The sequence below is a fragment of the Thalassophryne amazonica genome, chromosome 6 (assembly GCF_902500255.1).
Source record: "Thalassophryne amazonica chromosome 6, fThaAma1.1, whole genome shotgun sequence".
NCBI classification, from domain to species: Eukaryota; Metazoa; Chordata; class Actinopteri; order Batrachoidiformes; family Batrachoididae; genus Thalassophryne; species Thalassophryne amazonica.
Window position 1 is genome coordinate 4,794,674 of NC_047108.1, and position 18,742 is coordinate 4,813,415.

At 42.4% G+C, this 18,742-nt stretch overlaps 1 protein-coding gene across 1 annotated transcript in view; it reads right to left on the minus strand.

Moving 5' to 3' along the window:
* LOC117513134 overlaps window positions 1-18,742 on the minus strand; it is a 121,002-nt gene that overhangs the window by 35,491 nt on the left and 66,769 nt on the right. Inside the window, exons 10-18 of the mRNA XM_034173468.1 lie at window positions 18,373-18,510; window positions 18,186-18,293; window positions 17,861-17,999; window positions 13,901-14,064; window positions 13,632-13,793; window positions 12,728-13,160; window positions 2,859-2,906; window positions 640-728; window positions 408-520 (exon numbers count right to left, since the gene is read on the minus strand). Coding sequence (XP_034029359.1) covers window positions 408-520; window positions 640-728; window positions 2,859-2,906; window positions 12,728-13,160; window positions 13,632-13,793; window positions 13,901-14,064; window positions 17,861-17,999; window positions 18,186-18,293; window positions 18,373-18,510 — 1,394 coding nt within the window. The remainder of the gene's footprint in view (window positions 1-407; window positions 521-639; window positions 729-2,858; window positions 2,907-12,727; window positions 13,161-13,631; window positions 13,794-13,900; window positions 14,065-17,860; window positions 18,000-18,185; window positions 18,294-18,372; window positions 18,511-18,742) is intronic.

Consider the following 18,742-nt stretch of genomic DNA (forward strand, 5'->3'; position numbering starts at 1 on the left):
ACAACAAACAGTTGCCCCAGTCATCCCCCTCCTTGTTGATATATCTCTTAGTGTTTCCCCAAATTATGACTAAATGTCTAATCATGGCCCTGACTAGCTAAAGGCCATGTTTGTGTTATGATCTTATTTTGTTATGGCAGAGGTCCTTAAAGCAGGTCTCTGAGAATGGAAAGGCTTTTAATCACGATACATTGTCATGTTCAATTTATAGGCCAGCCCTAGGGCTAACTCACCTATGGCCATGAACTTTGGGCAGTGACTAAAATAATGACATCACACCTAGAAGAGGCCAACACTTGCAATGCGGTGGGTTTCCTCTTATGAACAAGGTGAAGAGCTCAAACATCCAGAAGGCGCTCAGGTTGAAGAGCACAAGAAATTTAAAATGAATAAACAGACCAACCAACCTGCAGCAGCTGTCTTTACCACACAGGATTACTTCCATTCCATAGCAGCAGATAGTGCAGTACGACTGATAGCCATCTTCGTCATAACGATACAAAGTTTCTGTAAAGTTGTCCTATGGAGACATGGAAAGTTTCAGCCTGCATTAATTTCATTTTCATATGTGGACAGACTGAAAACCTGTGACATGCATTCAGAAGCCTCAGTGGATGATAAAAGCTGATTGTTGCTTACTTTACACTTCAAGCAGAGGCTTCCTTTAAATAAAGGGTGGAAGATCTCAACATTTTCAGTTCCACAACACAGACAGAAGCCTGAATACACAATAATAAGAGAACAGTGAGGGAGGAAGCAGGTAAGAATCGTAATTAGGCCAAATCAGCAGTGAAACAGGATCTTTGAACAACTACACCTTTATGACAACAGGTGAAATTACAATTCATTCATTTTGTCAACCTACTTATTCTAATTAAGGGTCAAGGGGCACTGGAGGCAAACCCAGCAGTCAACGGGTGAAAGGTGGGGTTCACCCTGGACAAGCCGCCGGTCTGTCACACAACTGAGGCATATAGAGAAATTGAATCGCACTCACACCTACGACCAATTTAGCCACCATTTCAGCTAACCTACAGTAGTGTTCAGAATAATAGTAGTGCTATGTGACTAAAAAGATTAATCCAGGTTTTGAGTATATTTCTTATTGTTACATGGGAAACAAGGTAACAGTAGATTCAGCAGATTCTCACAAATCCAACAAGACTAAGCATTCATGATATGCACACTTTTAAGGCTATGAAATTGGGCTATTAGTAAAAAAAAAAAAAAGTAGAAAAGGGGGCGTTCATAATAATAGTAGCATCTGCTGTTGACACTACAAACTCAAAACTATTATGTTCAAACTGTTTTTTTAGCAATCCTGTGAATCACTAAACTAGTATTTAGTTGTATAACCACAGTTTTTCATGATTTCTTTTCTTTTTCTTTCTTTATTGTTGGTTTGGAACCAAGATTTTGCTCGTTTACTAGTGTGTGTGGGGTCATTGTCTTGTTGAAACACCCATTTCAAGGGCATGTCCTCTTCAGCATAAGGCAACATGACCTCTTCAAGTATTTTGACATATCCAAACTGATCCATGATACCTGGTATGCGATATATAGGCCCAACACCATAGTAGGAGAAACATGCCCATATCATGATACTTGCACCACCATGCTTCACTGTCTTCACTGTGAACTGTGGCTTGAATTCAGAATTTGGGGGTCGTCTCACAAACTGTCTGCGGCCCTTGGACCCAAAAAGAACTATTTTACTCTCATCAGTCCACAAAATATTCCTCCATTTCTCTTTAGGCCAGTTGATGTGTTCTTTGGCAAATTGTAACCTCTTCTGCACGTCTTTTATTTAACAGAGGGACTTTGCGGGAGATTCTTGCAAATAAATTTGCTTCACACAGACGACTTCTAACTGTCACAGCACTTACAGGTAACTCCAGACTGTCTTTGATCATCCTGGAGCTGATCAATGGGTGAGCCTTTGCCATTCTGGTTATTCTTCTATCCATTTTGATGGTTGTTTTCTGTTTTCTTCCACACGTCTTTGTTTTTTTTTTTTTGTCCATTTTAAAGCATTGGAGATCATTGTAGATGAACAGCCTATAATTTTTTGCACCTGCGTATAAGTTTTCCCCTCTCCAATCAACTTTATAATCAAACTACGCTGCTGTTCTGAACAATGTTGAACGTCCCATTTTCCTCAGGCTTTCAAAGAGAAAAGCATGTTCAACAGGTGCTGGCCTCATCCTTAAATAGGGGACACCTGATTCACACCTGTTTGTTCCACAAAACTAATGAACTCACTGACTGAATGCCACACTACTATTATTGTGAACACCCCCTTTTCTACTTTTTTTTACTAATAGCCCAATTTCATAGCCTTAAGAGTGTGCATAACATGAATGCTTGGTCTTGTTGGATTTGTGAGAATCTACTGAATCTACTGGTACCTTGTTTCCCATGTAACAATAAGAAATATACTCAAAACCTGGATTAATCTTTTTAGTCACATATACTACATACACATACATTTGGTCACTACTGTACATGTCTTTGGATGTGAGAGGAAGCTGGAGCATCCAGAGGGAACTCACTCAAACCTGGGGAGAACATGCAAATTCCACACAGAAAGGACGAGATGGGAAGCAAACCTGAGACCTGCTCTCTGTGAGGCAACAGTGCAAACCACTAAGTCACCATTCTGCCCCCTTAAAAACCAGTTAGTAGTCATTGGACAAGTGTATAATGGCCTAAAGTTTTCATTTTTTCCTCTTCAAAGCAACTACAAACTTTTATTAAAATTTTTATTAAAATAAAAATAGTCAAATTAAATAATCATTTCTCTATTTAATATCTTATCATTAGGTAAAAACAAGAGAATTTACAATTCTAACACTCACATTCAATGTCCAGCTTTGTGTCCATGATGATCTTCCGAATGATCTTCTCTGCAAGAAAAGAAACCTTTAAATTTATAATCAGTCAGGACCTACAGATGATACTTGACACTGCTGTCTTTTATTTTACACAGTTAAGTTTATATCAACCTTTTTCAGAACAGATACTTTTATACTGTAGAAGGTAAAGCAAAGGTGTAAGAAGTAAGTCTTATGCTGCGTTTACACATAACAACGGCAAGTCACGAATGCCACGAAGTATTCATACTTGGCCGCTGATCACGAATGTGATGATTTGAGGCAGCGGCATCAGGTGTCCTCAGGAACTGCTGCAACCTGTTACCACGTGTTAATGGCACGTGTTACTGGAGAATTACCAGGAACCATTACGCATGGACAAGAATAATGTCTTGTCAATAGCCACGTTGTGAATGAGGCAAATTGTCTCCACACACACACACACCCATATTCATCCTACCAGCCTACCAGCTGCTAGGGCTGTCATGATTATTACAATATTCGTCAATCGCGATTATTTTTCATATTCGCGATTATTTTTCATATTCGTGATTACCGTGAATTATTTATTTTATCCACAATTAGCATACAACGACTCAGAATCTGACGTCATTGTGGCTGCAGCCTCGCTCTCGTCTTAAGGCGATCCGTCCTGCCGTTTGGACCGTCTTCTCAAAAGCCGTCTAAAATGCGGAGCTGTCGGCGTGTGTGTCTGTGTGTGCGCGCGCGGAGTCAACAGGCTGCATGAGGGAGATTCCTGAATGCAGGCGCGACACGTTACAGTCTGAGAACCATCAGTGCACAGCGAGCGCGGAGCATAGAGACAATTTTAACCCGAGTGAACATCTTAACAAAACCAAAACGTGAAGCTTTTACTTCTCTCTGAACTTTCTGTAAAGGTGTGATTCTGCCGTTACCGTCCTGTTCACACCAAGTGCGCGTCGTATGCTGAATTTATGAGATCATGAGATGAAATAAACGGTCAAATATCTTTAAAAACATATTTAAAAATGAGAATACATGAATGAACTGAGCCACAAAAAAACCCAAAAAAACCCCCAAAAAAAAACCCTGACATGGTTGATGTTCAGACGCACAGATCACAAAAAGCAGATGAGAACTCTGAACTTTAACAGCTGTTATTTTCCAAAGGTATTGATTTGTTCAATCTTGAGCTTAATGTAGTGGTTAAGCACAAAACGTGACTGATGAGGAGAAACAATTTCAGAAATGCAACAGAAACAACCACAAATCAGAAAAAGTTGGGACTGTATGAAATGAAGATAAAAATAAAAATGGTGCACATTCCCAGTTTCTCCACTCACAGAAGCTAAACATTCTTCCAGAGTTGTGTAATTATACTACAATAGTAGAATATAAAGAAGGGGAAAAAAGAAAAAAATAGACAATATATTCGTCAATCGCAATTATTTGTCTGACAATTAATTGTCTCCAGAAATTCCTAATCGTGACAGCCCTACCAGCTGCTGAACAATTCAGATTGCTCCAGTCTGCTCCTCAAAATCTAGAATAATCCACAGCAGAAGAACTTCGTGACTGCATGCTTAGTTGGGGTCTGTGCTGTGGAGTGGCACAAAGAGGAGGAGGAGACAGACAGAGCCAGATGTGTGGCTCCACGCCGCTCTCATCTCGCTCGTTTTCCCAAACATCAGGCATAACAGTAGCAGCAGGTGGAACACCTGCAGGAGCGCGCTGATGAGCATTGGAACAAGTTTTTTATCCGACTTGGCGTCACTGTCTTTCTTTGGCATACTGCAGTAATGAAACTGAATGCAGCGTAGCAGGGTTTAACTGTGCGCACATCAGAAAAGAACGCTGTCATGCTCTATTAAGGTATCACCTCTAATCAAGACGGATCAACAGGCTCAATTGCGACCTCCAAGACATGAGGCGAAATGAGGGTGATGCGTGACATCGTGGAAGATTTTTTTGACAGCCAAAAACATGCTCCATGAAAATCACGACTACCACGCACCAACACGCACTATTAAGAAACCTATTCAGATGTGTTAAGTCATGTTAAGAATGCCAGGAATGTGCCAAGAATGACGCAAATATGACATTTGTAACGCGTCCTGCCTCTGTGTTAATAAAGTATTATATTGTGCTGGTGCTTATCACCAGAATCCACAGCGTGAAGCGGATGAGGGCCTATAACTACATCTTGATGGGCCACTAGTCTGACGCAGGTTACTTCCTCAGTCAAGGCTGGTACCCGTTTACAGCTGGACTGAGACTGTGCAGACCAAATGTCTTAACCAAGGGCCTGGACAGGTTGAGTGAATGGGAACTGAACACAGGTCTAGTTGGTAGCCAACTCCTTATCCAACTAAGCTACCTGGTCTACTGCATGAGCAAGCAAAACTTCATCAAGCAGTTTTTGATGATAGGAAGAAACCTGAAGCAGACCACATGCGGTGGGGTGATCATCTTTGGTCAAATGAGCAAATAAAATAAAACAATACAGAATTATGAGAACATGCAGGGATAGAAATGTTGCAGCTAAGCAACCATATATAGTTCAGCATCCACAATGCTAGATGGCTTGAAAGTATAACCTGAAGACAAAAACCAGAGTCCCGGCTGCACCAGCCAATGAAACTGCACCAATTCCAGGTCAGAAATGAATTATTTTCTTCCAAAAATTTAGGCTACTGTATAAAAGTCAGTTTTGATTTTACCGTTTTTGTGCAGTATCATCAGTGCGGATGATTCTGGAAGATGGTTTTTTCTTCCTCCTCAGAATGCTGCAGGTCAGTGATGAGGGCAGGCGATGAGGGCGGACGATTCTGTGCGGACAATTTGGACGATTCAAAGTTTTTGGATGTGACTTATAGATCCTTACTGCCGGGTCAAACTGGACCGGAATTTAGACGCGCCTAACTCTGAATTGTCCAGAATCCCCGGCAAGCAGCAGCCAAAGGAAAAAAAGATACCAAACCCACTCCAGATGAAGAAATCATTACCATCCAAGAAGGAATCATGCTTCAAATGGTCAAAACTATTGTAATATGGCAAAGTAAGCTGATTTTAAGTTTTTTTAGTCAACATCAACTCGCGGTTTCCGAGAACTCGCAGTGTGATCGATTTTGTGGACCCCAACTTGCACGACTTAATGAGGTTCACCTGTGTTGCATTCTTTTTAATTTTACGTGATGTTTGTGGACAATAATTTTTATTAGTTATTATTATTAATATTAGGAACACAAAGTAAACCTGCATCTTGAGAGGTATTGCATAAAGCCTGATGAGTCCCATAAGACAACCATTCCAAATTCTTGTACGCTAACTACAGAACCACCCTTCCTACTGCTTTCCTGTTATTCACGGGAAAACAATAAAGAGAGGCCAACAGATCTGTGATGTGATTAAATCTCCTGTTTTTAGGTGAAACTCTAGCAGCTGTACAGCATCTTTTCAATGGCGTCAGAATTATTAGCGCACCAGCCGTTTTATTTTCCCCCCATCTTGGTGAAATCGGTGAGCAAACAATAGATAGCAGAAGCATACATTCTACAACCCCAATTCCAATGAAGCTCGGACGTTGTGTAAAATGTAAATACGAGGCGGTATCGTAAAGTTTTAATTATGGCCATGAAGTAAACGAGTCTGAAACTTCATTTTTATTTGTGGTCCTTAAGACTTGTCTACATAGTCACCGTCCAGAGTCACACATTTCTCCCATCATTTCTAGACCTTCTGCAGGTCGCCGTTGTAGAAGTCCTCAGATTGTGTTGAAAACCACTGTTCCACCTCTTGAATGACGTCATCTGTGTCATCAAATCGCCGACCCTGCGGACTTCTGCACCTTAGCTTTCTTGGGGGGGATGTGGTGTGCTTCCACTCCTTGCTCATCAATTTGGTCTCTGGATCATACAGATAGACCCAACTTTCGTCTATAGATATCAGACGACCGAAGAAATCCTCATCTTGCTCCAAAAGAGTCAATATCTGCCTCGACAGGTCAAGCCGTGTCGGCCTTTGGAGAGGAGTCAGTGCGGAGTAAGTGCGGAACCCAGTGTGCTGATACCTTAGGCATGTGCAGTTCGTTGTGAATAATTTTCCACACACTGCCGTAACCAAGACCAGTCTCATGCATGATCATGTGGATGGTTACTCGTCGGTCTTCCAGGATAAGATCCTCCAGTTTCTTCACTGTGGCCGCACTGTCCGTGAGTGATGGTTGTCCAGTTCTTGTTCAGTTCTTCCCTCAGCTCGTCTATGAGGGACACGTGGCCAGTTTGGAAATTCCTTTTCCATCTCACAAGTGTTATATGACGGGCAATCATCACATAGACAGCCTTCATTTCATCCATGGATTTGCCGGGCACTGTAAACCTTCAAATGCAGGAACTTAATCACGCTGCAAGCCTCAATCTTCTCCATCTTGCAGGTTAGTGACATCTAGCACCACGTGCAAAAAAAATAAACAAACTTAAGAGAACATTTTTGCACCATCATGCACATGAGGACCAGTGATTACACTGACAAAATTTAATCGACATAGCTGAATAACTTCTGGTGATAATTAAAACTTTACGATACCCCCTCGTAAAAACAGAATACGATTTGCAAATCCTCTTCAACCTACATTCAATTGAATACACCACATTGTTCTTAAACTGTTGTACTATTTTTTCACGCAGTTGTTCACAAAGTAGTGATCTCGCCCCATCTTTGCTTGTGAATGGCTGAGCCTTTTGGGGATGCTCCTTTTATACCCAATCATGACACTCACCTGTTTCCAATTAACCTGTTCATCTGTGGAATGTTCCAAACAGATGTTCTTTGAGCATTCATCAATTGTCCCAGTCTTTTGTTGCCACTGTCCCAACTTTTTTTTTAATGTGTTGCAGGGATCCATTTCAAAATGAGCAAATATTTGCACAAAAAAAGTCTATCAGTTTGAACATTAAATATCTTGTCTTTGTGGTGTATTCAATTGAATATAGGCTGAAGAGGATTTTCAAATCATTGTATTCTCTTTTTATTTACATTTCACACAACGTCCCAAGTTCAGTGGAATTGGGGTTGTATCCTCTCCAATGCTGAAAGTTCGGAGCCCTGTCAGAGGAGTTGAAAAACTACAAAAGCTTGGATGTCTATAACATTTGTTTGTGGCTGGGTCCGAGAAAAATATGTCACGGACTGTGGAGGACAAATGGGAAAACTAACACTAGAGCCACATCCACAGCACATGGACGATGTGTTCTTGTTGTATGGCTGGGGCGCCTGGCTGCCTTTTTGTTTCTGTCTTTTGTTTTTCCTTCCAGGTGGCTTGCATTTGGGACTGAGTGGCTGTGTTGCTGAGGTTATCAGGACCTCACCCTGATCACCTGCGGCTCGTCAGGACTCACAGCTGTGGTGCATCTATATGGATTGGAACATGGTGGCATTTAAGACTGGAGTATACAGTGTGTATTTGCCAGAGACTCGACCTTGTGACCAGACGGGTGAGATCGTCATCTCGGGAGCCATCTCATCATCAGTGGATGCAGAGAACGTCCAGGGTTTGATGCACGGTCTGTGAAAGAGGAGGGGGTGAGGTCTCACGCTCGTCAGCACACTTCCTGAGGTACGTTAGATTTTGTGACTAACGTTTATACAGTCAGTAAATGTGGTGTCCCTCACACCTTATTATATTGAGCTGTACGTTAGTCATGTATCGGCTTCCACTGCAGTGGAGTTTTGTGAACTGGATGTTCCATGCCTGCAGGTTGGGAAGCTGATTAGTAATTAAGCCAGGAAGTGTTTGCTGTTTATGTACACCTTTGAGTGGTCTCTCTGTGTGTAGAGTGTGGACTCACATAATGGTTCCTTCTTTCACAGACTCGGTTTGTTGCGGCCACCTGGGGGGTGTCGGCGGGGTCCTTGGGTCCGAACGGCTTCTGGCTCCGGACCGTTAGCGCTGCTGGGAGCGCACCGTATCACCACCACGCCAGACCGCACACTCTTTTGTTGTTTTGTATCACATCACTGTTATGTATTAAATTCAGTTAGCCTTTGTACCGTGCTCTGCTTATTTCATACTGGGTCCTTCAAACGCTGGTCGGTTCTCCGAGCTGCGTCCGACACATAACAGTTCTCCCTTGTTAATGTTTCCTGCTGCTCTGCCACACATACAGGTAAACTCACTCACTGATCTTCAACCGCTTACTCTGGATCTGGTTGTGGGGGCAACATCTCCAGCAGGGGACTCTGAACGTCCCTTTCCCGGGTCACATTAGCCACCCCTGACTGGGGGATACCAAGGCGTTCCCAGGCCAGTGTGGAGATTTAATCTCTCCACCTAGTCCTGGGTCTTGCCCAGTGTCTCCTCCCAGATGGAAGTGCCTGGAACACCTACCTGGGTAGGCACCCAAGGGGAATCCTTACCAGATGCCCAAGCCACCATAACGGCTCCTTTCAATGCAAAGGAGCAGTGGCTCTACTCCAAGCCTCTCACGGGTGACCGAGCTTCTCACCGTATCTCTAAAGGTGCACTGACATGTGCATGACTTGATTCACGTACTTGCATGCACATCGTCGTGATGATCCCACCTGCTGTGTTCCCAGCTGGACACCGTTCTTTGTTCTACCGCCTGCCACGCTCTCTATGCTGTGTATATAAAATAATTATTTCGTAGTGGATTAATCATTTTCTCTGCAAGTTGTCTGCTGAAAATGGCTCTAATCGCTTCCTGAATCACAGAGGACTGCTCCAGCAGCGCCGTTCACATGCACGCACTGAATGAGTTGGAGAAAGCATTTGGAGCCATCTAAAAAGGTCATTATTTGTCATGTTTCCGTCATCATGGCTTGGTAAAACAGTTGCATGTTCTTTCCTTCTTGTCTGCAGCTGTAAAAGTATGCTTATGATAGATTTAACATCTCGTTGTTATAATCATTCCGACGAGCTGCACTCTGATGCGATCCGCTGACGCAACCACTTCTTCTTTACTCCACTTGATGAGCTGCACATCGTGTTGGCGAGCAGATCGCGCCATGTAGCATGACATTTATGCCTGAAGGATTTTTTTGAACATTTCAAAATTCTCTTTGCGCAACTGCACGCCAGCACCCCTCTCACGTTCAGTCTGTACCCATTAACGACGAGTTTACTCTCCTGCATGACACAGGTCGTGCAAGTGCATGAATTTAAGTCATGCACGTGTCAATGCACACCTTAAGGGACACACCAGCCACCCTCCTGAAGAAACCAATTGTACCCATGATCTAGTTCTTTCGGTCATGACCCAACGCTCATGACCATAGGTGACAGTAGGAATGAAGATTGACCAGTTGAGCGAGAGCTTCGCCTTTTGGCTCAGCTCCCATTTCGTCACCACAGTACAGTAGAGTGAATGCAATACCGCCCTGCTCCGACGATTCTCCGGCCAATCTCATGTGCCATTGTCCCCTCACTCGTGAACAACACCCCAAAGTACTTAAACTCCTTCACTTGGGGAAAGACCTCATTCCCTACCCAGAGTAGGCAATCCATCGGTTTCCTGCTGAGAACTATGGCCTCAGATTTAAAGGTGCTGATCCTCATCCCAGCCAATTCACACTCAGCTGCGAACCAACCCAGTGAGTGTTGGAGGTAACAGGTTGATGAAGCCAACAGGACCACATCATCTGCAAAAAGCAGTAGTGAGACCTTGAGCCCACCAAACTGCGGATGTAATTTCCTGAACATATTTGTAATATTTCACTCATAAACATTCATTATTTCTGTAACATTTTACCAGTACAAGCTCTACGTTGTTAACACAAGGAACATTCTGTCCCACCAATGACGGAGTACCATAGCGCTTAAGACTATTTCTAATGAACAGTCAAATTCAGCAGCTCAGCTTTGACTCACAAAAGTGCCATTCACTTCCACATGTATCACCAGACTGACTCACCACCTACAGATTTGTGTCAACATGCGGTAGCTGCATCGTGACATCACCAACCGAAATACATAAACAACCAACTTTAACAAAAATGTTCTATTTAGCGCGAATACATCTGACAATGCCTAAAATATACCAAATGTACCCATTCAAACGAGACTCAAAATGTAACGACAGCTATTCTAGGCTAGTCTCATATCTTTCATTACATTCTGTGATAACTGATCCCTGGAGTTTAAAGGTTTCAAGTCTGTGGGCAAGCAATGAAATTATTTTACTATGTATTCTCTCTATTGTCAATAAAAGCTATAATAGCCTAATAATAATAACTCTGTTTCCAGACACACCACAATCTGTAGCAGTTTATATTCCAGACCAGGCTTGTGATTTCTTAGTTTTTGAATAACCCTGATATATCCGTGTGTCGCATGTGCAGGGAGACAGACACCCTCTCTACTTTTAAGATTAGGCTTAAAACTTTCCTTTTTGCTAAAGCTTATAGTTAGGGCTGGATCAGGTGACCCTGAACCATCCCTTAGTTATGCTGCTATAGACTTAGACTGCTGGGGGGTTCCCATGATGCACTGAGTGTTTCTTTCTCTTTTTGCTCTGTATGCACCACTCTGCATTTAATCAATAGTGACTGAGCTCTGCTCTCTTCCACAGCATGTCTTTTTCCTGATTCTCTCCTCTCAGCCCCAACCAGTCCCAGCAGAAGACTGCCCCTCCCTGAGCCTGGTTCTGCTGGAGGTTTCTTCCTGTTAAAAGTGAGTTTTTCCTTCCCACTGTCGCCAAGTGCTTGCTCACAGGGGGTCGTTTTGACCATTGGGGTTTTTCCGTAATTATTGTATGGCTTTTGCCTTGCAATATAAAGCGCCTTGGGGCATCTGTTGTTGTGATTTGGCGTTATATAAATAAAATTGATTTGATTTGATTACTGTCTGCATTTCAGATCATTCCATTTCAGGCCTTCATATAAATGCTGGTCCACTGACAAAGTATAATACATCAGTATTATAATTCATATTTGTTACCCCCGTGCAGCAGTAGTGGCTAAGTGTTTAGCACGCTTGGTTTCAGTGCGGAAGGTTCCCGGTTCAAACCCCAAGCCTGCCACATTTCTCCACATAATGTGGAGTTGCGTCTGGAAATGTCAGAGTTGCTCGTTAAGTCTTCACTGTCAGTTTTGACAGTGCTTTTAGTGTTACCTTTAGTTGTTATCACTCTTGTTGTCTTTGTTTTGATTTTTTTTTACTTTTTTAAATTTCTTGTTTCTTGTATTTTGGACTGTTAGTCTTTATTATCTCTGCACCTTTTTAGTCTTGGAGAAATAAACACCTGTTTTTGCAGTTAACCCTTCTGTATTCTTGCTATTCTGCATTTTGGGGTCCAACCATCTCTTTAGTGGCACTAAACTGTAACAGGATGGTCACCGGGCATAAAACTTGTGCCAATTCAACATGCAGATCCACTTCGGATTTGCTGTGGTGACCGAGTGCAAACAAGGGAGCAGCCAAAGGGACTTACTTTTATTACACCTGTGCTTTTTCCTGCTACAAGGGGTGATCGAGATGTTTTGAGCCGGACCCAGAAAAAGTAGGGTGTGGTTCTCCACCTTTTCCATTGTGACAAACCAACATTTCTCGACAATGTGTGACATTTTGACTCACTGGGTGCAATGTCACATTGTCGAGAAATGTTGGTTTCTAAGAATGGAAAAGGTGGAGAACCACACCCTACTTTTTCTGGGTCAGGCTCAAAACGTCTCAATCGCCTCTTGTATAGTAAGTGGAAATGTGGCCTGTGTCCATCTTAAATCAAACTGCAGTCCTTTTCAATTGAGTGTCAACTACCTGCTAAAATTTTGTGAACTTTTTCTTCTTTTGTATATGGTGAGTATCAGCATAATAGCCCAAATTGATAAAAGGGCCTAAAGTAAATTTAAAAAAGTACCTCTAAGTTTCTGGTCAGGCTGGGTGTAAACACTGGTCGGCTTGATGTCCTTACTGAGGACTTTGTTGTAGGTCCTCCTCTTTTGCGGCACATAGTCCAGAGAAGCATCATCATCAAAGCCACTAAAAAAGCTGCTTTTATTTTTTGGGGTCTTCCGTGCTTTCCATCCTCCCTTGCTCTTCGGTTTTCCCCATCCCCCTTTCACTTTCTCCAACGTGTCTTTCTGATCTGCTTTTTGGGCTCGTCCCCTCTCTTGTGTCTCCAGCTGGTTACAGGGCAGTTTGTTCAAAGAAGCTGACACTTCATTCAGCTCAGAGCTGATGTCCCGTTTGCTCTTCTTTGGGCTAGAGTCTCTGGAGGAATGAGGAGTAGAACTAGTTTTGAGGAAAAGTTTCTTCTTCCGCTTCGGCTTATTGGTTTTTTTTGGCATCACCTAGAATGAAGACAGTCATTCAGTCATGTTACCATCAGCTCTATACCACAAAAACTAACAACATTAACCTGTGTGATTCAGAATCTTTTAAAGATTAGTAGACACACCCTCTATTGAGGGCTTTCTCAATGTGCATGCTCTTTTTTCCAGTAAAGTCCCATTCAGGTGAACTACACAAATATAAATATGATGATGCATGTAAATGTTATTAGTACATGAGCTCAAAATACCAAAAAAAAAAAAAAAACTTGAATAAGCTTGTATACAGTCATTAACGCTTTTAGATGCAACATACTGCCTTTATAATCAAAACGTTCAACATCGTCAAGCTCGAAGACCCAAAACAAAAGAGCAGAGTTTCAGCAGTGCCCGAGGAAAGTACTCCCCACAAAATACTCCGTCCTGGCTCCTGAACATTGGGAGGAGCTAAAGACAGCCATAACGACACCCCGCCAAAGGACACTTGGACACCAGAAGGACTGGTTTGATGAGAATGACCGGGCCCTCCAATGGCTCATCGACCAAGCCCTCATCAACAGAAATAACAGCAGAGGCTTTTTCAATGCCACTAAAACAATATCTGGCCCCTCCATCCAAAGACAAGCGCCTCTTCAAAGCAAGGATGGCTTTAGCCTGATGAAGAGCAAAGATAACATCAGTGCTGGAGGGAAAGAACACTTTGAAGATCTCTTGAACACCAACCCAATCGTGGAGAAGGAGGAAATGTTCGCCCACCAGACATTGTTGAAGAACTCAGCTGAACCACAACCCTCGAAGAACCTCTCGTCACTCTTAAAGGCATGAAAAACAACAAACCACCCAGGGAAAACAACATTCCCTTTGAGGTCTTTAAAGAAGCAGGTCCCTTTCTCCAGTGCCAACTGCACCAACTCATCATCAAAATCTGCACTCAAGAATAAATACCAGCAGACCTGAAAGACTCAGTGGTTATCAAGATCATGAGGGACAACAGACGTGATCTTCACTGTCCTCCAATTGCAAGAAAAGTGGAGCGAATAACACCCACCATTGCACCTCCCCTTCACTGACTTGACAAAGGTGTTCAACAGTGTGTCAAGCCCACTTCTGTGGAAGATCCTGAGCAAAACAGGCTGTTCAGAGAAATTCATCAAGATCCTGACACTCTTCCACAATCACATGTCTGCCAAAGTTCTGGTAAATAGCAGAAAAATGGAAGCCTCCAATGTTCAATCAGGAGTAGAGCAGGGCTGTGTCATCAGCCTACATTATTCATCACCTTCATGGCAACAATCACCCACCTGATCAAGAACAAGGTGCCACCATTAATTGAAACCATGTGTGCAACAAATGGAAAGCCAACTAAGCCAAAAAGAAACTTACCACCACTTTGCTCCTGGACTTCCAGTATGCTGACAACACTGTCATTCTTTAAGGAAGGAGGACTTCAGAAAATCATTGAAACCTTCAATGAAGCCTACTCCAAGCTTGGTCTGTACATCAACCTGACAGGTCCTGGAGAATGTGACCCACTTTCAATACCCAGGTAGCACTGTGTCATCAAATGCTGACTTTGATGACAAGATCCAACACTGACTCAAGTGTGCAGGAACTGCCTTCGGCTGACATCGCACCCATGTTTTCAACAACAAAGACCTTCAACGCAAGATGAAAATCCTTGTCCACAAAGCTGTTGTCATGCCAACCCTGCTGTACGGATCTGAAACCTGGACCACCTACCACCGCCACCTGAAGACCCTCAAGCATTTCCAACAACGTTGCCTGAGGACTATCCTCTGCATAAGGTGGGAAGCCTACCATACCAACATCAGTGTCCTGGCCTGACCGAAGCCAAGCTCCAGAGCATAGAGTGTATCATCATCAAGAACTAGCTTTGGTGGGTGAGTCACATCATGAAGATGGATGACAGCTGACTTCCCAAGCAGATCTTCTACTCTCAGCTGAGGAAACAAAAATGGTCCAGAGGAGGGCAAAAGAAACACTACAAGGACCTCCTGAAGCACAACCTCAAGAGCTGCTCCATCGACTGGAAGACCTGGGGTGGACAAGCGAGTGAAAAATATCAGCTAGCAAGCAATGGTCAACAGGGGAGTGGAGGTTTTCCCCCCAAAAAATGTGAACAAACAACACAGAGAAGTGGAGAAAGAGGAAGGAGAGAGAGCAAGATCCTGACTGGCAGAAGCTTCCAGCATGGGCAGCATCTGTCAAAAACAGTGCAGGTCAATACTGCATCTGTTCAGTCATCTCCATGTCCACCATCCCATCCAGGAATCAATCAAGAGAATCTCTCTCACCACAACTGCCTTTACAAATCCCTTTGATTCCTTTTATGACTAAATGGTCTCCATTAGTGATTAATTTCCTTCATGAATTTGTCCATTTTTTGGTCACTTGTGATATACTGTATTTTCTGGAGTATAAATCAGATTATTATTATTAATTTTTTTTAACTAGGTTGACAGTTTATTATAATAAAGAAAAAAGCTGATAATAAAAAAGGTGTGAAATATACTCTGGTGCAACTTATAGTTGTGTTCAAAATAATAGTATTTGGGTTAAAAAAGTGAGTAAAGCTCAAAATCCTTAAAACAGCTTTTATTTCCATACACTCAAATGTATTGGGAACACTGCACATTCTATTCCAAATCTGACCTCTAGTAATACTGTGAGAAATCTTGGAGTCATTTTTGACCAGGATATGTCATTCAAAGCGCATATTAAACAAATATGTAGGACTGCTTTTTTGCATTTACGCAATATCTCTAAAATTAGAAAGGTCTTGTCTCAGAGTGATGCTGAAAAACTAATTCATGCATTTATTTCCTCTAGGCTGGACTATTGTAATTCATTATTATCAGGTTGTCCTAAAAGTTCCCTAAAAAGCCTTCAGTTAATTCAAAATGCTGCAGCTAGAGTACTAACGGGGACTAGAAGGAGAGAGCATATCTCACCCATATTGGCCTCTCTTCATTGGCTTCCTGTTAATTCTAGAATAGAATTTAAAATTCTTCTTCTTACTTATAAGGTTTTGAATAATCAGGTCCCATCTTATCTTAGGGACCTCGTAGTACCATATCACCCCAATAGAGCGCTTCGCTCTCAGACTGCAGGCTTACTTGTAGTTCCTAGGGTTTGTAAGAGTAGAATGGGAGGCAGAGCCTTGAGCTTTCAGGCTCCTCTCCTGTGGAACCAGCTCCCAATTCAGATCAGGGAGACAGACACCCTCTCTACTTTTAAGATTAGGCTTAAAACTTTCCTTTTTGCTAAAGCTTATAGTTAGGGCTGGATCAGGTGACCCTGAACCATCCCTTAGTTATGCTGCTATAGACGTAGACTGCCGGGGGGTTCCCATGATGCACTGTTTCTTTCTCTTTTTGCTCTGTATGCACCACTCTGCATTTAATCATTAGTGATCGATCTCTGCTCCCCTCCACAGCATGTCTTTTTCCTGGTTCTCTCCCTCAGCCCCAACCAGTCCCAGCAGAAAAATGCCCCTCCCTGAGCCTGGTTCTGCTGGAGGTTTCTTCCTGTTAAAAGGGAGTTTTTCCTTCCCACTGTAGCCAAGTGCTTGCTCACAGGGGGTCGTTTTGACCGTTGGGGTTTTACATAATTATTATATGGCCTTGCCTTACAATATAAAGCACCTTGGGGCAACTGTTTGTTGTGATTTGGCGCTATATAAAAAAAAAAATTGATTGCTTGATTGATTGAAAGCATGAAGAAAAAAGGATCAAATTTGTTATTACTTTACAGAAAGTGAAGAAAAAGGAAGATGTGTCAAAAGGAACAGGTGTCAAACAGGTGGCCCTTATTTAAGGACGAAGGCAGCAAATGTTGTACATGCTGGTTGTCGTGCATTTCTCTCTGGCAAGCTGAGTAGAAAGGGTCGTTCCAGACATTGTTCAGAAGAACAGCATATTTTGATTAAAAGTTTGATTGGAGAGGGGAAAATATATAAAGGAGAGCAGAAAATGACAGACTGCTCAGCTAAAATGGTCTCAGTTGCTTTCATAAACCAGAAACAACGTGGAAGGAAACTGAAAACTGTCAAATGGATCAAAGAACAGCCAGAATGGCAAAGACTCAGCCAATGATCAGCTCCAAGATGACCAAAGAAGGTCTAAAGTGACCTGTGAGTACTGTATCAATTAGCAGACGCCTATGTGAAACCAAACTATGGGCAAGAAGCCCCAACAAAATCCTATTGATAAAAAAAAAAAAAAAAACGACATGTGTTGAAGAGGTTACAATTTGCCAAACAACATACTGACTGACCTAAAGAGAAATGACGCAACATTTTGTGAACCGGTTAAAGCAAGATTGTTCTTTATTGATCTAGGGGCCACAGACAGTTTGTCCGATGAACCCAAAAACCTAATTCAAGCCACAGTACGCTGTGAAGACAGTGAAGCATGGTGGCGCAAACATCATGATATGGGGATGTTTCTCATACTATGGTGTCAGGCCGATTTATCGCTTATCAGGAATCATGGATCAGTCTGAATACATCAAAATACTTGAAGAGATTGTGTTACCTTATGCCAAAGAGAAAATGCCCTTGAAACCTCGAACACAAGTGATGTCAGTAAGTATTATTTTCATACTACGAGTAGTTTGAGTTCTATAGCTTGCTTGTTGTATTAATAACATTGAAGGCAGAACATTTCAACTGAACCTGTTTCTTAAGCAGATGTCTGTACCTTCTTTCAAATCCTTTGGCTTGAGTCCATCTGGCCCCGTTGGTTCAAATCCTTCAAAGGCCCAGTCCAGCATTTGCTTCAGCAGCTCCTGTTTGTCGTCACACAAGGAGAATTGCTTCTGACATCGCAGAGCTGCCTCCTACGTATACATATGTAAGCAGAAATAAAGTCGTTCAAAATACGTATTTCCTGAGTTGAAATTTTTCTTCAGCTGGATTACAGATATAAAGAGAAGCAGTCAGTTCTGATGGGACTTTGTGGATCTTTTTGACATTTTTTTTAATCCTTATGATGTTTATTTGTCAAAACACACACAAATACAGACCTGTAGACACTGAAAGATGGCGTCTTGGTAGCTAGCCATGGTAGCAAAGGAGTTTGCACAGAAGGACTGAGCGAAGTTGGCGAACAGCTTGAGATTGTTCACACTGATCTGAAATCAGAGCAAAGAGGTGTGACAATATGAAGAAACATCTTTACAGCCATCGTTATCACTCTCACCTCTGACTTACCTGAGAACATATTCCTTGTCCAAACCATTCAACCATTCTTTTCCCTGGAATTTTTTCCTTTCTTTGGCATGGTCTGATGATGCCTGGCCAGGGAGAGTAGCCCTCCACCCAACCCCAGACCAGCTCCCCAACTTTATCCTGAATAACAAACACATTCACATTTTGTAAATGCGTCAACACTGACAACTGCTGATGAACAAATGAATTATTGCACAAGTCACTTTCAGAATCATGAAAAGGTATTGGGGCCTTCACAACACAATTGCCTTGGGTCAGTGATTACGTATGTGGTCTCAAGCATAAGGCTAGAGTTCTACAATGAAAATGGCATAGTTCAAAACTAGAAGTATTCCACCTCGTGTGGCACATT